Source organism: Miniopterus natalensis, chromosome 8, assembly GCF_054644295.1.
Source record: "Miniopterus natalensis isolate mMinNat1 chromosome 8, mMinNat1.hap1, whole genome shotgun sequence".
NCBI lineage: Eukaryota > Metazoa > Chordata > Mammalia > Chiroptera > Miniopteridae > Miniopterus > Miniopterus natalensis.
Window position 1 is genome coordinate 45,556,493 of NC_142088.1, and position 22,288 is coordinate 45,578,780.

Here is a 22,288-nt window from a genome sequence, read left to right on the forward strand (position 1 = left end):
CCTCTAACACACTAGGTGTTAAATAAATATTTGTTGAAAGAAAGAATTGTTACTTAATAAATTCTAAATATCACGACCAAAGGGTTATATAAACTTGTACAACAATATCAGAAGTTTAATCAAATAACCAGCGATATATCAATTTATAGGAAAAAAATCATGATATATTTTTCTGTTTAATAGTAACCAAACCAGATTTTTGCCCAGAAAATCTGAGTGTAAAATTTTAAAGAACATAATCACTTATAATCTCTTTGCTTCTTCATTAATTTGTGGCCTGTGTGTTTGTAACACATAGTTGTGTTTTTTGGGGGGTGGAGGGTGGCTATTGCTGACCTATATATGATTCTGAAGATTTTATAACTTTAATAAATATTAATTTCACATTTTCTATTGTGAAGATTTTATAACTTTAATAAATATTAATTTCACATTTTCTATTGTGAAATTAATTCATGTGGGCTGGCACAATAGGAAAAATATAGTTTCATGACAAAAAAGGATTTCCTTCAAAAAGTAACTATATTATTCAATTAACCAAAAGACATGAGACAAACAGATTTTACTTATGTCTTAATAATCAGTGTTCAGGAGACGTGGGGTTGGGGGGCGGCCTTAAGTGAATCTCTTTCGTTGCTCCTTTCTCCCAAAGGAAAACTAGAATGACAAAGAAAATGCAAGCTGCTCCAGCCACTTGACTTGCAAATCAATTGGCCTGGATTCTAACTGGGAATTAAGCTCCAATAAAAGGTAGAGGGCTGGTGCTAAAACAACAGGGACCAAAGCAGGAAGCTTTGCCTTTGACAGTGAATGACTAAAGAGCAGTGTGTCAAAAAAGACTATAATTTGGTTGGATATACTGTGTGGGCAATGCAAGCGCTGACGGTCAGGTTATTGTGGCTTGGTATAAAGTTCTTAAGTAGCCAGACTGGCTGTGTCTAGCTTGATCCCCGTTTTTAAAAGCTTAGAATAACTAGCGATTTCCTGGCATGTGGGCAGTATTTGTTGAATAGAAGGGCTATTAATGGGGGGAAAAGTCAGATGGAACACTGTGCTCTCAGTTTTTCTGGGAAAGGAAGTAACAATGAAATGATTCCATCATTAGCATTATTTGCAACTTTGACCCAATATTTTCAAACTATAGCTTTAAAAATTATACTCTTTTTCAAACCACATTTTTTGGGAAAACTAACCAGATTCTAGGGTAGGGAAAATTCAGTGCTCATTATTGGCCATTGCCTAAAATCTGCCGTTCTCCAGTGAGTGAGTGGTATACATCTATTTGTGTGTGAGAAAAAAAGAGAGGGAGAGAGAGATGGGGGTGTTTTAATAGGTAATCTGTGTATGTAGTTTGTGGGAGATGTTTAGGGGTTAGGTTATGTATATGAAAATTTGGAATGGAAGCTGTCATGGTCAGAAGGTTAATCCTTTTGTGTAGCAGTGACTTTTATCCCCAGTTGGACAGGTAGGGAGATAAGCTCTGGGGTGATTTTTTTGTTTGTTTGCCTGTTTCTTGGTTAAGCATCCTTTTGGAAATGAAGCTACAAAACAGAGAACAGAGAAACAGAACCAAGTAGGCATCAGCCATCTTGGGAAAAACGAGGCTGAAGTGAATGAAATATCTATCCTTCCAGAAACTGGACTGACATTCTATCCCCTTCAACCCTGCCCCAGCCAGAGTCACCTCTTCTCTACCATACTCTGTGTTCCAAGAATAAGCTGAGTGCTGCACATATAAATACTGTGAGGGCTTGTAACGGTCCAGCAAATATGGCACACATGATTCTTTCACGTGCTTGAATAAAGAACAATAGCCTTTCATCATTATCTCTTTGGGTCTGTGCTCTTTCGATTGTATTGGTAGGGGGAAAAATTTGGAGATCAAGCACTAAAAACTGTAACTTTGTAGACATCACCGGATATACTACCGATTGAGCAAAACCCCAATCTGATTAGCCCAACAGGCTTATCATTCAAAAGGAATATCCCTGCCCTCCTTACTGTTACCCCCATCAGGACAAACCCAAAGATCCTTTAATGTTAATATTAATAGTTATAAATTTGGCCCAGTGGTGGGGTAGGGAAGGGGCAGGAACCAACCGCACAGTGGAAGAGCTGCCAAGTAAACACATTTTCCTCAAGTCAAGTTTTAGTAGAAACTTTTCCATTGGAGGACTTTCTTTAGATCAAACATTTCCAAGTTCGATTAAATAAAATAGTTTTTTTTAAGGAACTGAGATCTATGATATATTTATATCCATATTTCTAAACATCTGAGTCTAAAAGACATAAAAATTAAGCAGCGATGCAGTCACTGAATAGCAAGGCATGTCCACATTTCAAAGAGGCATAAAATGTGAAATGATATAACAATAGGTCAAAAATATGAAACAGATTTAGCATAGTCATATCGTATTAAAAAAAAGGTAAAACACACTATTTAGTTACCTAAATTAATTTACAGGAAAACGGGATCTTAGAAGTCCTCCGATGAGCCAAGTGCAGATAATCTAAAGGTGTGAAGTGCATGTTTTATTTCTAACTGTCCCCTTGAACAAGAGAACGTGAGGTAATTAGAAAGTATTCAATGCATTCTGGACTGTTCTGTTAAATGTCCCAGGCAAGATAAATCAAAATGCTTCAGAAAAGTAAGGCCTAGTTGAGTATTTGGGAAGAGGCCCCCCTTCAATCAGCTAGTCACTAAATGGAAAGCTCACTGTACACTCGTTTTGTAGAGATGGATTGATCACGCTGTAGAAAAGGCTGGTTGCTGAGGATGTGTCTCTTCCATGCTCCTCAGGCTCCTCTGCTTTTACCGAGTTAGGTCTTCAGAGTGGCGAAGGAAAACAGGTCGTTTTTCCTTCATAGAGTATCGTTGGATGATTCCTCTATATTAATTATATGAACCTTATAATAATTACAGATTTAAAAATTAAAAAAAAATTTTTTTTTTTAATCTCAAAGAGTTCTCAGTCCCCACCCCTCACAAGTTACCATGAAGGGGCACTAAAGTGCATTTTGATGTAGGGGAGTAGAGTTTAAAGGTGCTGTCCAAGCTAAGAACCAAGATGATGCTGTTTAAAAAAGAAAGGCAATTCCTTCTACCTCCATCTCTGGAGTCAACTGAGGGAGGGCAATGAAGTAGACCCTCACCAAAGGATTGTCCTAACTCTTAACTTCAGAGAAAACTGTGTAAGGACCTGCACATATAGACTCATTTATTTGTCCAAAATAGCAAAAATAGGCCTATTTCACCCTTAAGAAAGTATTTGCAAATTTGATCAGTTATGATAGTAAAAATGTGAATGGATTCCAGATGCAATCCATGTGGGCATGCTCGGTGGTCCTAACTATGCATCGTCAGCTTAAAAGAACATGCTGCTGTTCATTTTCATCAAAACGTGACTTCTAACTACCATAAATAAAATACACATGGAACGATTAAATCTTTTTCTTACAATAATTACTTTTACATTAAAAAGTCACCATCATCTTCAGATAATATCGAAAAGTAGGACTCTAAATCTTATTATTTCCCAGTCTTAGTTAACAATTTTGCACAGGCCCGATAATCCAAAACTTGGAGCTCTGGTCTACACAACTTGGCAGGTTTCACACAGTTTGACAGGTAGGCAATTGTGAGATATGCTTTTTAAAAATTAGCATTTTCTATCAAAACAGTCTGACATCTTTTTAAAATCCTCATAGAGACTGTATTTGTGCAATGCCACAGACACATAGCTAGAAAGGAGGAAACAAAATACAGTCTGGGAGATTCACCACAGTCCAAGTTTTCTTGGTCCTCAGTTTAAACAGCCGGGAGCCCGGGGAAATCCAATTAAATACAGTGCTTTAAATAGAAGAGCTGGTCCTGGAATAACTTCAGCTCCTAGACGGGGACGGTCTCAACCACGGGCGGCTTGATGCACTCTTCATGCAGTCGGCTCTTTTCCGCCAGGCTCAGAGGGTTTTCAGCAGAACGCTCTGGGATGTGACCGTCGCCGTTCAACGCAGGGACAAACCCATCCTGGGAGGGGCCTTTCAAGTACGAGTGAAATTCCATCGGGGGATGGCTGGGCCTGTGCTCGGGATATAGGCCAGCGCAGGGCACGCCGCTGTCACCTTCCGAAGAGGAGCAGCAGACGATGACGGACGGGTTGGCCGCCGGGTAGTGGGCCGCGCCGTAGGCCTCTTCTGCCTGCCGGGCGTAGTCCACGAACTGCTCGGGGGTCATGGTGTAAGGCACCAGCGACAGGGGACCGTTCTTGGCAGCGTCTCTTTCGGCATAGCTCTCGGCGAGGGGGCTGGGAGCCCCGGGGATGTGGCTGTCTATCTGGTAATAGAGGGTGGACGAGCTGGCATAGAAGGGGGCGTTCTTCGCGTGGCCGTCGTGAACAGCGGTGCCGTCGGAATAGCAGAGCACGGAGGGAAGGGGGACCACCTCGGCGTGGGGGCCCAGGCCGTCCCCGAAGCCATCCCCTTTCCCATCATCTTCCTCCTCCTCCTCCTCCTCCTCCTCCTCCTCGGACTCGCTGGGCGCCAGGCTCTGCGTGCTGGAGTCGGTGGCCCCGCTGCAGAAGCTGCTGCCGTCCTCCTCCTCTTCCTCCTCCTCCTCCTCCTCGCCCGGGCAGTCCAGCTCCTCGGCCGACGGCAGGTGCAGCACCGCAGCCTGGGGGTCGCCTTCGATCTCGAAATTGTCTGCGAGAGAATATTCCACCGAGTGGGCCACGGGGCCCACGGAGCTGCTGGGAGCGCCCAGCTCGCCGTGGCAGCCGTTCAGCGTGGGGATCTGCTGCTCCCGGTTCTTCTCCAGCTCGAGCTTCATGATCGTGTGCAGAAAGTGAGTCCGGACACGGATGGGGTTGAACTCGATTCTGCCTGCCGTGTTGCTGCAGCCTTCTTTAGAGCAGCCGCACGGGAAGGACATTCGGTCCACCTTGGAAGGAAGGACACGGGTTAGGCCCGCGGAGCTCTTGCAAAGCAAATGGAAACGCGGTCCCTCTCCAGCCCCTTTTGGGTCTGGGATTGCTTCGTTCCGCTTTTGCCAGAACAAATGGCAACCAAATTACAAATAGAAGCGAAGAGGGAAAGCGAAGGCAACACGAGTCAACCTAGTTTTAACACATATATTCAAAATCAAAAGGGGTTACAGTATTACACTACAACTATGGTGTGTACTTTTAGTTTGCTGACCCCTCCTGTGCTTTCTTTACGTCTTACCTTTCCTTCTGATGCTGTTTTTCATCTAAATTATATGCCATCCCCATACTGGTTCATCTCCTTTTTTCTTGGCTTATTATAAAATGAACTTTTCTACCCAAGGGGCCCAGATTGACCTCACGCAGGATCGGGTAGCCTGATAATTTGCTCTCCTGGGCTTGCCTTCCCATTCTTTTGGATCTTTGTACATGCATGTACTTGAGGCCTCGTGTGTTTAGGTCCTGGCTCCTTCCTTCCCCTCCCCACTCCATTAGACTGCAAGCTTCTCAAGTAAAGGGGGTGCTCATTTAATCAGTATCTTAAAATTAGTTGAGTGACTGGATTCTATAGACAGAGGAATGGGTTTCAGCAAGTGTTGTTGAACTGAACGCGTGAATCAAGTGATATGTGGAATTCTGGGAAACCCAAGGGCACTCCTAAGACATTTGCTAACTGTCCCCGATTCCTCCACTTAACCTGTATGCAGAGCAGAGCACAGGCCACCAGAAAGAACTTGCCCTGTTGGCCACCTTATCCAAACGCGGGGAATTTCCTAACTACAGAGGGGAAGGCAGACTCTCACACGGTCATCCTGGGCCCAATAAAAATTAGTAGCAGATGTCAGAGTCAGGATCGATAGCTGTTTTTTTAACTCATTAATCCCTCTTCTGTGAATCTACCTCGAACCACTGTTCAGCTGATGAGAACAGTCTTTTTCTTCTGCCTGCCCAAAGGGCCCTCCTTATTAAAACAGCCCAGTTTCTACCTAAAATAATGACACCTCACTAATTATGGAGCACCAATGGTATTATATAGATGAATGGGGACCTGAGAATCAAGAATTGGCAAACTTTTTTTTGTAAAAAAGTTTACGTTTCATTACATGTAGGGGTCAGAGAGTAAGTATTTTAGACTTTGTGGGTCATAGGTCTCTGTGGCAACAATTCGGCTCTGCGCAGAGATGTGAAAACTGTCTTGGACAACACATAAACAAACAAGCAAACAAAAACATGCCTGTGCTTCCACAAAGTTTTATTTACAAAAAACAGGTGACAGGCCAGATTGGGCCTGTGAGTTATACAGTTCGCCAACCCCTGATCAAGTTCAGCCTTTTCACGTTAGCGATGTGGAGACAGAGCCCAGGAAGCTGACACTGCCAATTTCACACAGCTGGCAAAAAGCAGAGCCAGGAGTAGAACCCCGTTTTCTCAGTCTCAGTCTAGTAAATTTTCTACTAGTCTATACCTCTAACCAACCCCTGGATGGGTCAGAAAATAGAAACTCAAACGTTAGGGATGCCATGATCTGCCTGAATGTTTGCAAAAAACCAAAATCAGCTAGTGTAAGAAATGAACCCAAGAGCAAATAATGCTGGTTGACATAGCTATAGCTTGGGTTGCCTTTCACCTTACACCTGATATGCATGAGCATATTACATATACCCATAAATGTCCTCAAATGAGTATTTTTCCTTTCTTAAATCATGTGTCTTGCCTTGCACTAAGTTTTCTTCTACACGTGGGAAGCTTCATTACATGTAACATGACTGCCTCTTTAGGGGGCGGTGTATTATCTCCTATCCTTGGATTCCCTGAAATGCAAATCCTTACCTGACACTTAATGCCTGCCAGGCTGCAGGTACATGTTTCCGGATCACAGAACACACGGCAGTCACAGCCACAGTCCTCTCGTGACAGGCGGATGGCTCGCAGCTCATGCTTTTCTTCCACATCAATTTTTTTCACTCCGGACGCCCGCAGCAGTGCTCTCCGTTTTTTTGTTGGCAGGGGTTGTAGGAAGAAGTACTCATCTACCTCTGTGTTGTCCAAATCAATATCATCATCAGAAATGTCATCCACTGTAAGGGTGCTGGCTTCTTCAGACTCCACCGTGCCGTTCTTAGTCATCTAGAAACACAAAGCGGCAAATGAGAGGCTTCGCGTGCGCAGGGGCTAAAATCCCAACTTTTATACTCGGTAACAGTGAAACTATTACATAACACCACGTCCCCATAATCAATAAGTTGTTGTGGGTCAAATCAATTCCATTTATTTTGTTCTTTAGAGAAGTCACGGGGAGGAAAGTGAAGGCATCAAAATGACAGGCTTTTAAAAGCACTGGCAGCAGAGGCTGTTAATTGGGCCTCTTAACCTCCTAACGTTAGAGCCAGAGCCCGAGCTTTCAGCCAGTGCCCCGCGAAAGGGACCAAGGGTTACAGGCGCCCATCAGCGAAAGCTGTCTTCAGACTTGGTTCGTGACGGGCAGCTCTGATGTTGGAATAAACGTGTCCTTGTTCAGAGCCGATAGCATCTTAGTGGGAGCCATTGCCACCCAAATCAGCAAACACACTGTCCTTGAAAATGACCACCCCGTTGTTGGGAATCCAGCAAAACCCCGTACTAGGAGATAAAGCTGTGCTGCACTGTGCTTTTGGGATTACAAACACGGTTGCCCTACAGAACATTCCAAGAACGAGCACTTGATATGAAGCAATCAGTCAGGTCAGTGCGCTCTCACTAAGACAAGGAGCAGAGGGCAGTGCTGGCAGGAGCTCGCCAGTGGGCACTGAGTCAATAAACTTGGCCCTCAGAGGAGTTCTCAAGAGCCTGTGCCCACAGCAATACCTTCCTCCTTACAGCTCATAGCTATTCTGCTTCTATTTATATTTATTTTCTAAATTAATTTCATCCATCAGTAAACCCTGAGTCAGTATTTCACTTCTTGCAGTTCTACCACCATATATTGTTTCCTTATAAAAAAGCATTTAGAAAGAGATGTTTTCTCTTAATATGAGCAAAAAATGAACTGTGAGGAGTAGCACAGGAATAAGTGCCAAAGCTCTATAATGGATTATTTTTAAAAAGTTCTAAACACAGAAGCATTTTTGATTCTCTAATTTTTAAATTTATTCATAAATGTCACTAATTGTAATTACTACAGTTCTTTTTTATCTTAATAATGGCTCAGTCATTACACAGCTAAAATATTCCCGTGACATCAGACATCATTCCCTTTACTTCATAGAAAAGTCCGACATTTAGCCTGGCCGGGCGTGGCTCAGCGGTTAAGCGTCAACCTAGGATCCAGGCGATCGGGGTTCGATTCCCAGTCAGGGCACATGCCCGGGTTGTGGGCTCGATCGATGACTCTCTCATCACTGATGTTTCTGTCTCTCTCTCTCCCTCTCCTTTCTCCTCTCTGAGATCAATAAAGATATATTTAAAAAAAATAAAAAATAAATAAAAATAGAAAAGTCTGACATTTAGATAATAATATTAATTATTGAATCCCAAATCCCAAACTGGATTACTCTGAATGTATTGAAAGATGAATAGAGGATTGCTCTTTGCCCTCAAGTAGAGGAAACAACACAGTAGCAAGTTTGTATTTTAAAATATACTCCAAAGGGTCCCTGAAATGCATTTTCAAAAACTATTGAATTGCATCTTTTTAATATTTCAGAGTTTAAATCTACGTTCTTACAAAGGTGTGCATTCCCCTTTGCTAGGTTTTGCTTCTTGGCGTGATCTGCAATATATTTCCTTCCTTGGCATTTCTTTATAAAGGTATTGGTTAAGCTCTTTTCATGTTTCCGGGATGTCCACTATTAGGATGTTATTTTGATTGGCTGCCTTTACCATTTGTGTTAATTCTTATTTGCAAACAGAAGCATCTTTTTATCTGTAAAGATCTGATTTGCTAAGGAATTCAAGTGTGTAATTGCCTAACAGCTACTCAATTCTCTGTGACAGGAAAAGCTGCATTAACAAACAGGAAGAGTTACCTTTCCTATCTTGTCACCTCTGTGGCATTTAGATTTGTTTTCATTGATTCCTGGCTTGCCTATGGGACCCTCATCAAGCTTCTGACTCCACAACCAATGCAGAACACCCAGGACTTGGTTAGCATGATTCATTTCAATACCTCCTTGCTATTTAATCTCCATAATATTTCTATAATATTTATGCTCCCTTGTGTAACTAGTAACATCACAAAACAACAATAGGGTTTGATCTATAAAAAGTAATGATTGCGCCCTGGTTGGTGTTGCTCAGTTGGTTGGGGGTTGTCCCGTGCACCAAATGGTTGCTGGTTCGATCCCCAGTCAGGGCACTTGCCCGAGTTTTGTGCTCAATCCCCAGTAGGGGGTGTGCAGGAGGGAGCCGATCAATGTTATGCTCTCATATTGATGTTTCTCTCTTCTTTTGTCTTCTCTCTCTCTAAAAATAAATAAATTGCTCTTAAAAAAAAAAAAGGTTGCTATCATATAATGCATGAAATCTGAAAGGTAATAAAAACCAAGGTTTTAGCAAACATTTAAAAGCATAAAAAATTTAGGGTATTATGAATAACCAACTGGCACTTAAAAATTTTTTAAAGTTTGCATCTCAAACACAGATGATTCTTATTCCAAATACAAATGCTCCTTGGAACAAAATCTGCATCTCTTATTCTCACATACTTAAATTAGAATAAATAATTTCCTTTCAAAATAAAAACTCCATTAAGAAGCTAAAAGTCTTTCCCACAAAATTACATACTGTTATTATTGTTGCTCTAGAACTCACAAGGGGTCCTAATCTAGATTTTCAAAATCTCACATTAGCATTGAAGTGATCTGGCCAAATTTCCCCCTCACCTCTTCAATACCATCTCTGTCGTTTCTAATAAAGACTGGAAATATTCTAATTCAATCTGGTCAATTGGCTTATCTTCCCCTCTTCACAGTTTCTGGTTTGGAACGTAGCCATCGAGAGATATTACTCTCTTCTGTCCCCTTGGAAGTCCTTCCCCAGTCCTCTCCTCCTGTCTGTACACATTTGCTCCTTTAAAACCCAGGCCAAACCTAATGAGTTTAAATGCTTTTTAAAATCAGCGTATTGCAAAGGTTATTTTTAAACGTGTTTACTCATATTAGAGCAATAGGGGGAAAAGTCAGTTAGCGCCCTATTTCCCTCATGCCCATCATGCTCTCAAGATCTAGTGCAAAGAAACCAAGGAGTCCTCCAAGACGTCCTAATCTACTGTGGCTGACTCCTTTACTCCATGACCCATCTTCAGAATATTCATTTTTTTTTACATTTTTCCTCTTTTTCCCCCTCCAACTTTATTGAGATATAACTGACATATAACACTGTGTAAATTTTAGGTGTACAACCTGTTGATTTGATACACTTATATATTGCATGAGGATTAGCACTATAAGTAAAACGTCACAGTTGCCATTTCTTTTTTGTGTGGTGAGAACAGTTAAGATCTCTCTTAGCAACTTCAGAGTATATAATACTATAACCACCCTGCTGTACATTAGATCTCCAGAACTCATTCATCTCTTGACTGAAAATTTGTACCTCTGACAACATTTTCCCATCCCCCTCTTCCAGCCCCTGGTAAGCACCATTCTACCCTCCCTTTCTATGAGTTCTGCATTTTTAGAAGCCTCATGTGAGATCATACAGTATTTGCCTTTTTCTGCTTGACATATTTCACTAAACATAATTCCCTCAAGGTCTATCCATTTTGCAAATGGTAGGATAGTCGTCCTTTTCATGGCTGAGTAACATTCCATCATATATAACAATTTCCCTCTTGACATGAATGTTGCTTTTAAATGTCTTTACCTTATCTCAAAATACACTCATTGAATTTTCAGACTTTAGCTCATCAGACGGAGCTTCCTTTTATGTATTAATGAGGCTCAGATTAATTGTGACCTCTCCAAAACATGCTTAGAGAACATAATTCTCGGACCCCTATTTTAGTAACTTTTCCCTGTATCTTCCAGATAGATTCCAATTTCTGACAGCACCTAATACAGTGCTGTCACTCTAACATGACACCGAATACAATGTGTCTAAAAATTTCTTCTGCTTATAAAATGAATGCGTACAGAGTAACCAGCACATGCAAAGGAATGTTCTCTTTTGAGACAGATACCTTGGAAGGCAACCTGGCACTCAGACCATTTCTAGTTCAGTACCCTTCCCCTCAAATAATGTTGCCTTCCCCATAGCTCAAAGAAAGATTGCCAAAAATGGGGTTTAAGGAGATCACCAAGCAATCCTGGCCCTCAAACCTACTTTTATTCTTGTGTACGTGTGTGTGGAAAAAGAGAGGTTGGAGGCAGGGGTGAAAGAGATAGGAGAAACGGATATGACACAAGTACAATATTAACAACAGTTTTGGAATCTGTGTGCTAGGCACTGCTCGGAGTACTTTACCTGCATTAACTCATTTAGCATCACAAAAATCTCATGAGATATCTATTATCATTGTATCTATTTAACTGATGAGGACACTGAGGCACAGGTATGCTAAATAACTTGCCTAAGATCGCAAGCAGTGAGGACGTGCGCTAAGTCACAACGTGGATATCTGACTCTATAGCTTATGCCTTTAGCTACCATGATAAGTACATATATACACTGTTTTTCTATATTTAATATATACTATATGGTCTGTTGTGCTTATTTTGTATTAGGTATTAGGTGTATCAGTGCACAAGACACAAGCCTTGATCTTAAGGGATTGGAGTAGAGATGAGAAATCTAGTAATTTCAATCTAGTCCGTAAGGACTTCCTAGCTGAGGGTGAACACAGGGCATTAGAGAGTATGTAGGAGGGACGCCTAGAGGTGGGGTGAGGAGGGAAGACGTTCACGTCTAGGCTTAACTCTGAAGGTGGAGCAGCAGTTAGATGAGCCGGCGGAGGCAGAAGCATTCCACACTGAGCAAGAGCAGTTTCAAAGGCCTCAGGTGAGGCACAGGAGGAGGCATTCACTGGCCTCCGACTTATCCAGACGGCTGGACTTGTATGGGATCCCTACCTGTCTTTGTCCATAAGCAAAGAATAAAAAGCAGATAAAGAGCAGGCTTCAAAGAGTAGCCCCTGTGCTCTCCTGCCGTTGCCACCTGACGGGTGGTAAGTGATAACTTAATTCATGATTTCATTTAATGATCTTTACCTCATTATATACTTATCCTATATATGTGTATATTCATTTATACTGTATTGGAAGGATCTCAAGGTCAAGGACTCTGGTGTGTGTGTATATGTGCTTGTTTTGTTCCAGTGATGATACTTAACATGGGACTTAGTTTTTGAGTAGCTGGGTAAATTTGTCCAGGCTCACTCAACAAAAGAAAAGACTGTAACATTTTAAACAGAACAGAAACATCTTAATTTTTCAAATCTGTCTGATATGTACTGACAAGTATGAATAAACAGTCCCCAAAGCCCAATAAAGTAAACCCCTTGCCCATCTCGATACACTCAAGGGATGGGACACATCACTGTCAGGATCAGTGAAGTGATTCCGAAACTGTTCTGGGTCAAGTACAAGAGGCGCTCAAAGTGAAAATAAACTTTCAATCTCTCTTTTTTTCTTCTTATATCACCTAGTTGGCGAATTCCACTATAAATTTCAATGAGATGCAACTTTTGGTGAATTAAGTGCCTGAAAAAAAATGCCAAAATGATTGTGAGAGAGAAACAACACTGAAAATATTGATTAAAATGCTAAAAATAAAACAAAGCCCCACAAAAATAAAAATGCATTTTCAGTGGTTAAAAAGTGTTCTTAGTAATAAAGTCTTCTAGTTATAAAGTTATTAACATATGTAAAAATTACAGTGAAAATAAGAATGTGAAGCTTTGACCAGTTTGGCTCACTGGTTAGAGTGCCAGGTCTTGGGTTCGATTTCCTGTCAAGGGCACCTACCTGTGTTGCAGGTTTGGTCCCCTGCCCAGTCGGAGCACATGTGGGAGGCAACCAATGGATGTGTCTCTCACATCTGTCTCTCTCCCCTCCCCCTCCCTCCTTTTCACTTTTTGAAAAGTATCCTCAGGTGAGACTTAACAACAACAAAAATTAAGAAAATAAGAACGTGAAAAATAATTCAGTTTCACAAACACTAATTAGTATCTATTGTGATGATAATGACGTTGAGAGTGACCCAAGCTACCATGTACTGAAAACCAGGCACTGAGCTCCATATTTTATAATTTTCAAATAATCTTATGAAGTATTTTTTTTTTTTAATAGTTGAGGAAATTGGAACCTTGAGAAGATAATTTGCCAAAGAAGACAGGAAGCAAGCTGAAGATATGACCTCACCAGCTAGCATTTCTTTTGGGTACTTATTTTGTGGGCATGTGGAGGTGACCTTTCTAATAGAGAGGCCAGAAGAACTTGGTCCAAGTGACAGCTACCATTGTCGAACTAATGTGTTACTTTTGATTTTCTCAGCTGACTTTTAGCACATATGCTCTGGCCTGCATTTAATCAGCATAGTATGCTGCCTACTTTTGTAATAATATATTAGTTTTGGTGATTTGTTTCACGTATATCTTCCCCATTGTACTGTGAACACATTGAGAACAGAGGCCACATCTGTCTTGCTCACCACTGCATCCTTAGCACCTTGCTAATTGTAACCCCACAGTAACTGATTAGTCAATATTTTTGAATGAGTGGATATCCTTACCACCATGCTATACTGCCAGTCACTGTATGCTAGGTGTCAGGGTTTACATACGCATGACAGTTCTGCCATCTAAGGAGCTTCCAGTTAATAAATATGATTTAGTGTGGTTAAGTGCAACACAATATATGTGCAAGTTAGAGAATTAACAAGGAGGAGGAAATGAAAGACAAATAAAATGGAAGGGTAGATACAAAGGCACAACGCAGAATTACCTCCTTCCTATTCTGATTCTATAGCTTCTATCAAGGATGAAACCGTCAATCCAGTAATGGGTGAATAGATATGTTAGGAAGGATTTTATGTGAAACAGAGATGGGATGCATTGAAAGAGTACTCAATTATTTTATGTCAGAGTCCCTGGGCTCAGGAAATTTGCTGTCAGCCGTGAAAAAGCTTGAAGTTATGATTGCTCAGTCTGGTATCTGTTAAGAGTCACGGGGAAAGGAATTAAAAGATAATCACAATGAGAGTGAATTGTTTTTAAAAGAGAGCTAATTTTAGGTACTATTCTAGAAGAGATTATTTAAACAGATGGTCTCCCTACACATGAAAAAGAGGACAGTGACTCTAAGAGTACTGCTTGGGCTCACTAGAGAAAGAATGTCCATTTGTCAAGTTACAGTCCATGTAGAACCTTAACATATAAATATGAGACATAAAAATAACATAAAAGCAAGATAAAAGATAAAAGTGAGAGTGTGGTGCACAGAACCCTGACCTCATGGAACACAACTGAAAACCACTGACCTAGCGATGAGATTCTCAGACAAAATCTCTCATGTTCTGTACGCGGAAGAATGGAATGCGAGCTGAATGATAAGGGTATGGTAGGATACATGGATTTTCAGTCAGCTGAAGAGTTGAAAAAGTCTCTAAGAACAGTGACTCTCAGATCTTTTGCACCACCAGTGAGGCCAGGGATGAGGGATGTGGCACGTGTACACCTTATCAGCTGCAGTGCCTGCCCTGACGACGAGTCTCAGGGGAGATCACGGGTGTGTGTGTGTGTGTGTGTGTGTGTGTGTGTGTGTGTGAGAGAGAGAGAGAGAGAGAGAGAGAGAGAGAGAGAGAGAGAGAGAGAAGGGGAAGCTCTCCCTTCTCCTCCTGAAGATCACTGCTCTGAGAGAATACCCTGAACTTGACCGTGTCTTGGATGAATACCTAAAAGGCGCACTTATTGCATCTTCAAATGACAAGATTAGGTTTATTCAAATTAACAAAATAACTTTGATTGCTCTCCGTATGACATGTCCAGCACTAAAGAGGACTTTTGCCCTGGAGATACTATAAAGATTTATAAAATGATGCAAATCTGACTTATCTGGGTTTTGTTTGGCTGCATGTTTTTTAACTTACTACCAGCTTAACATGAACAAACAAAATGATCAAGTTCCTAAAATCTATAGTAACTTTAGGGTATATTCGTGCATAGGACATCCACAACTTGGGACAGGATAACGGAACATTCCTATATGCCGGACAGACTCTGGAGTACCATGTCTAGATCAAGTACCATGTTTTGAGACGGACATAAATAAACAGCATTATATCCCACAGGAGGGTAACCAGGGCAATAAACTGTCTGAAAACCATGCTCTAGGAGGGTTAGTGAAAAGATCTGGGGATGTTTAATCCTATAGAACAGAAACACATGGAGCCCATATAACCTACTGTCAAACACTTTTGCATGTCCATCAACACTGCCGTTTTGTTTTTTTCTGAATTCACATATTATTTCTTTTAATTTTGCTGATATTTGAACTAGAGATGTAGTGAAGTCACACAGCAAAGATGAGGCCATACTGAGGTTTTGGATATGGGCATTCTAATGCAGAGATCGGGATACTTTCAATAAAAAAGATGCCCATTTTATAAACTTACACTGATTAAAATGTACTGTAGGCTTAAGAACAGACAGATCACAGACACAGAAAAGATAGCTTAATCACATGCTACTGGATAAAAGAAATAAATATATAATAAAGCACATCAAAGAACAATAAAATATATGAGGCATAGTTTTTAAAAAAGTGGATTAGCAAAACAAAGACAAAAAAGGATTAGCTATCAATAAATAACAAAATCAGGGTCTCACCTCATGCCACATGTTAAAATAAATCCTAGATTAAAAAAAAAAATCTTTATTGATTTCAGAGAGAGGAAGGGAGAGGGAGAGAGAGAGATAGAAACATTAATGGTGAGAAAGAGTCACTGATCGGCTGCCTCCTACACAGCCCCCATCGGGGATCGAGCCTGCAACCCGGGCATGTGCCCTGACCAGCAATCGAACCTTGATCTCCTGGATCCTAGGTCGATGCTCAACTGCTGAGCCACACCCGGCCGGGCTAAATTCTAGATTTGAATTAAAGAGTTGGCTATAAGTAATAAAACCACAAAGTAAAGGAAAGCACAAGCTGAAGCACTGATAACACGACATTTAAACCCTTGGGAGTTTGAAGAATAGGGGCAAGATTTATTCTGTGTGCCTAGCGGGCAGAATTAGTGTCACAAGGTATAATTAGATGGTAGCTGGTTGGTCAAGGTAAAGAACAGCTTTCTAACAATTAAAGCTGCATAGATGGAATGGGCTACCTCAAAAAGCAATGCTCTCTCAGTCACCGGATATGTGCAATAAGAGGCTGAATAGACAAATATGTGTTTGTCTATCCAAATACATATAGGGTATGTATTTGACCAAAGGAATTCCTGGTTTCATGGTATGAGTTGGATGGATGACCTAGTCACTAAGGTCTCTGGCAAAGGGAAAGAAGTCGTTCATATCATTTGGATATTCAGTCAAATATTACAATATTATTCTTCAGCTCATTAGATGCTAATTGCAGGTGGTGAACTGGAACCAATTTAATTATGCCCTTGAAGAACCAGGAATGTTTGGTTGTTCTGTCACCTTATAATAATTTAAGAATTTTCAATGAGTCTTTGGCTTACATATCACCACGAAAGTCACCAGAAAGAATAATAATATCAACATATAAGACACATAAACTTTTCATACATTCCTTTATCTTCCCTTCTGGTTTAAACAAACAGTGCTTCCTTTAGCAGGGGCTAATAAGCCATATAAATCCAACAGTGTGCTGGTAAATACTTAGCAGCTGGATCTTTCTCTTAAAAAATGGTTCTAACTTGTGTTTGTCAAGTCCCATGGTGTAAACACTCCCCATCATGGCAGATTTTAGGCTACCACTGAGGAGAGACGTGATATGCTCAATCCACTTTAGAGACCATGTTTTGCAAGTTGGCTCTAGCACACCACAGGATGCACCCAACATTTTAGTGGGGAGAATCAGTTCAATTGATTTTGAACTAGAAGATCAATCTTTATTGCCTAGGAAGCATATAAAGATTTGATTACATATGCTTAATTGTGCCATTTAAATTAAAATACCAGAAATATTTTGAAATAACATATTCTTTAATGTACTGCATATGCCCAGTTCTGAAGGCCAGTCTCTCGGTCTCTATCACTTTGGTTAGGCATATTTTCTCTGTACTTGTTAAAATAGGTTCTACATATACAAGTATTTGGGGCATTAAAGTTTTCCATTTAGTGTTGAGGCAGGCCTCCATTTGGGGATGTATTTGGAAGCAAAGGCAGTAAGTGTGCTCTTGAGTAATCTCTATGGTGTTTAACAGAGAAGTTCTGTAGGGATAAGTGGAGTTAAAATTACAATGAACAGTAGACTCCGACTCATCTAATAAATAACTATAGCATGAGGAAATAGTCTAAAAAACACATCCAAAAGTTTGGTAACTATAGGTTTAAGATAACGACCCGTGTCTACCATTTCTTACAAATCCCTAGTCTTTTCTATCTCCTGGGGCATTTAGGATCTTTACCTGAAGGTTAGTTAAATCACAGGACTGTTGTAGGGATACAGGGGGCAGAGCTGGGGTGGTGGAGAATTGTAATGTTGCACGGATCAGTCATAAATGTAAGATTTGGGGTGAAGACTTAGATAGAGATTTTTAAAAGGTGGATGATTAAAGGGAGAGTTACCATCTGTCAACTCTTTTTGTGAGGAAAGAGAGCAAACAACCAAACATTCTTCAAGGAAGAGAGACCGGGAAAGTGAGAAAAGTGTGTAACCCTGGGAAGCTATTGGAGATGGTGCCAGAGTGGAGACAGCCTTGATCTCAGAAAGGAGAGGACGAACAGTCAGGGTTGAAGAACCACTGAGAAAGAGGCCAGTCAAAGCTGTGGAAGCTGAATTAAATTTCCTAGAACAAGGCAGTAGAATCCAGTAAGATAAACCCAGAGGCAACTGGGATGCCAAGGCTCTCTGAAATGTTCAAATGGCTGCCTAATGTATTTTACAGAAACATGTGAAATGGGAATAAAGGCTAATGTAACTGTTCAAGTGTGGTACAGATGATGAAATCTAAGCACTTAATTTGGAAAAGAGTGTAGTGTTAAAATGACTGCATTGATTGCTGTGAAGAGTATGACATGTTTGAATGGGCTTGACAGAGAAAAAGAACTGTGCTCCGCAATTTAGAAACCTAAAGGTAGTTATTTCTTCTAGGAACACACATTTTATTCAATCAGCTTTCTCTGTTAATTGTTTTTAGACAATGTTTGGAACACCAACATCAGGAACAAAAACGACACACTTGAGCCCCCAAAATAAAATTGGGTTTGTTCTACAAATCTAATTGTGCATATTATTTCTCTCTCTCTCTCTCTCTCTCTCTCTCTCTATATATATATATATATATATATAATCTCATAATTTGATTAAGAGATGAATTACTAAATAAGAAGAAATTTTACAATGAAAAACTAATTTCTATCCTTACTTTGTCCTCAAAATATTTATTATAAGGAAACATTAAGGAGTGTCTAGGTTTCTTTTTACTAATTTTCCACTATTTAGGCCCCACTGGAAAAGGTGCCATGGTATACATTGGGTTCTCTATTTGGAACCTAGAGAGACATCCTGGAAAGACACGGAGGCACAGTGGAAAGAAAAACTTCTCTTTACTGCTTTGGGGCTGTTGGTTCTCAAACAAGTAGGAGGCAGGAGGGAAACTACCCAGTCCCAGTCCAGTGAGTGCCCGTGGTGTTTCATCTGGTCTCCACAGTGAGGGCTCGGACCGTGTTTGCCGTGTCAGGCGCTGCCATCTCTCTGCTTACTCTACAGGCGGCCTGCTGCCTCTCACAGGGGACCACCTCCGGGCAAAACCAAAGTGGCAAAGTTTGTTTTCAGCAATCCTGGCTTTCTTCTTTGGACCCCTTTCTGTGCCAGTGACCTTTCTGCTGCCCCAATGAAAATAATAACATCAATTAAACTACATTTGTTTTGCTGCTTACCTTGGAGGGATTTATATTTCAAAACAAATGTTATTAATATTAAAAGTAGAATTTCAAGTATCAGAGTCAAATTTTTGGACAGTTAATGTTTTTGGATAGCTAATTTTAGATTTTGGATACCAGTAGAGTCAGTGATATTTCTTTTTTTTTTAAATATTAATGGCACACTTAAATTTTTATTTATTTTTTAAATTCTCACCCAAGGATATTTTTTCCATTGCTTTTCGGAGAGAGAGAGAAACAGCGATGTGAGAGAGACACATCGATTGGTTGCCTCCAGCACCAGCTCCGACCAGGGCCAGGGATGGAGCCTGCAACCAAGGTATGTGCCCTTGGCTGGAATTGAACCTGGGACCCTTGCGTCTGCGGGCCGAAGCCCTAACCACTGAGTCAAACTGGCTAGGGCGAGTCAGTGATATTTTAAAAACCATAAACATCAATATGCTAGGGGAATTACAATTAAAATATACAAGCTTTCCTCCATTAATTTTCCTCAATTGTTTTTGTTTGTTTTTAGCAAACTGGTCCCCAATGCTGTGGTCTTTTATTAAGTTCATGGGTTGCGTGTTTCTGAATTTCTTAATACTTTCAGTGCAGTGAGGCTAAGATCAGATCACCTCAGAATCCCATTATCTGTTTTGCTTGGTGTTCGTTTGGAAGAAGCTATGACATCCAAATGATTTTTGTTTGCATCTTGGCCAAAGAGAAATCTGCATGTTTTCACGTCTCCACTTATCAATGACAAACCAAGACGTGACACCCACTCATGTGACAGCCTCTCTCACTTCTAACAGGAAGCACAATGGAAACAATGAATCAATAATAGAATGTTCTTTTTGCTTCTTTTCTTCTTCAGCTTGTTAAAAAACAACAACAAGGCAGAGAAATAGCTGAATACAAATTATAGTATCACTATATCACTGCCTGCTGTGGAAGCAGGCTCCTGTAGTTGTGTGGCTCCCCCCAGTATCCATCATATATACGATGTGCTTCAAAGTTCACAATAAATCTTGGTTTTCAGATAGAATTATAGTTCCCCAGCTGTTAAAAACCACTGCACACAGTACTAAACCTCAGAAAGGGACGACTCCCTATAGGTACGCAGATTGTCTTTCCCAGTGCCTATAGGGGATAATCAATTAATTTTAGAAGAGGAAGGAATAGGATACTATAATGTTTTCTGTTGCGTGAGCCAGCTATGTCACATCTTTGCGCTTCTTTTTCTGTAGTTGTACACATGGTCTCATAATTTATCTATTCCACCGGGTCTTCGTTAGGATTAAATTAAATAATGTTCATAAAATGCCTGACAAAAATCACTGAATGAATGGCAACAATTACTATTGTTCCATCAATATTTGCGTTTGGAGAGTGACATCACTCTTTAGGCAGGGGGCAGAGTTGGTTGGCAGTGGGTTTGATAGGCAGAGGGTGGATTTCAGCAGCAAATCTGAAAATTATTATTAAATTAAGCTACACGCTAAGCAATCATTAACAACAATAACAGTGGATTGCTACCAAAAAATCTTAAGGAACTTTCAATGAAATCTGTCAAAGAATACCTCCAAAGGAAATATGAGACATGCTCTATGCTGATTGTGTCCAGTTTAATTTAAATGACTGCCTTCTTGTGTAATTGGGGACAAGGCACATACGTAAATTGCAAAACTCATAAAACCAAGGTGTTCTGAAACACACATCACACCTTTGCCAGCTGACTTTATAATGGAAAGGAAAGGTACAGGTGACAAAGTACCTTATGGTTCTTCAGCTAGTTAATGAGTAACCCTTTATGTTAAGTACTCTGGATTACCTGGAGGGATTTTTTTGTCATTCGATAATGATGGGAGAGCATTTTTCTAAATACTGATAGGTTGCTAGATCAATGCAAATATAAAAAGTGCCTTTAGATCAATGAAAAATGTTTTCTGAGCTATGTTTCTCTTCATTTAATTTCTAATGTGGCAGAACAGTAGGTATCTCCACCTGGACACCTCCTGACATCTCTTTGAAACCTCAAAAGCCTCTGAAAATCAGTATGTCCGAAAACTCTCTCATTGTCTACCCTTCCCGCACATGCCCAGCCCCAACCCGCACCTCTGCCTGGATTCCTTGTCACATCCTTGTCATAGAGGAAGGCACTATCATCCAAAACCCATTCCCTTTTGTAAGCCAGAAACTTAGGAGTCATTCTTTTCCTTCCAAACCCTCCCATCATCAAGGCCTGTTGATTTTACTCTTGAAATTTCTTCCTCTGCCCGTCTGTTTTCATTCCCCTACCATCAAGCTAATCTAACTCACCATCACCTGTCCCCTGGACTGTTGCAATAGCCTTTTGCCTGGTCTAATTCCACATGCCACCCCACCTCCACAGCATGGCTGTCCCTACCTCCCAAATATTCTCACACCATGGCATGAGCCAGATCAATTATCCTGCCACCCCAGCCCCATGCTGAAAACTGTTGGATGGTTTCTGTTGGCCTTAGGATGAAGAGGAAAGAAAGCTCTATCAAGATGTACACAGCCCTGTGCCCACTCCCTGATGTCACTCCGCTCTTTCTGTCTCTGCTGTGGCCACGCCCAACTCGGCGTGCTCACCTTGCTCCTGCACAAAGCATCTCCAGGCCTTCCTGCTGCCTGAACCAACCTTGCCAACCCTTTCCACCTAGTGACATGTTCAGGCTCCAGTTTAGTTGTCATTCCCTTGAGGAAACCTTCTTTGACCTTCGGATTATATCAATTCCCTCTAATGCACTTTTACAGCACCTTGCAACTCTCCTTCACAATACTTAATGAAGCTGTGATTATATTTTGTCTATGTAGTATTTTTCTTTCCTATTAATATGTAAGTTCCAGGAGAAAAAAAGGACCATATCTACTTTTTAAAAAATTGATCTTAGACAGAGGAGGGGATCTACTTTTGATATCAGTTAGCCCCAGCCCAACCGCAGGGTCTTCAACCTAGCATTACTCAATACTACACATTTATAGAATCAATTATGAATAAACAGCCTCAGGTACATTTCCCACATTACTTTCAGCGAAGACGCTATATTGTTTTTGCTTTAAAAAAACAAACAGCCCGGCCGGGCGTGGCTCAGCGGTTGAGCGTTGACCTAGGATCCAGGCGCTCAGGGTTCGATTCCCGGTCAGGGCACATGCCCGGGTTGTGGGCTCGATCAATGACTCTCTCATCATTGATGTTTCTGTCTCTCTCTCTCCCTCTCCTTTCCTCTCTCTGAAATCAATAAAGATATATTTAAAAAAA

The 22,288-nt window shown here is 40.8% G+C and overlaps 1 protein-coding gene across 2 annotated transcripts in view; it reads right to left on the bottom strand.

Annotated features, from left to right (window-relative positions):
* Positions 1 to 431: 431 nt before the first annotated feature.
* The window catches only part of CSRNP3 (cysteine and serine rich nuclear protein 3), a 158,371-nt gene continuing 136,514 nt past the window's right edge, over positions 432 to 22,288 (bottom strand). For both annotated transcript variants that reach the window (XM_016198715.2, XM_016198778.2), the window contains 2 exons: positions 6,810 to 7,106; positions 432 to 4,936 (listed from right to left, as the gene is read on the bottom strand). In XM_016198715.2, coding sequence (XP_016054201.2) covers positions 3,890 to 4,936; positions 6,810 to 7,106 — 1,344 coding nt within the window. In that variant the 3' untranslated portion in view covers positions 432 to 3,889. The remainder of the gene's footprint in view (positions 4,937 to 6,809; positions 7,107 to 22,288) is intronic.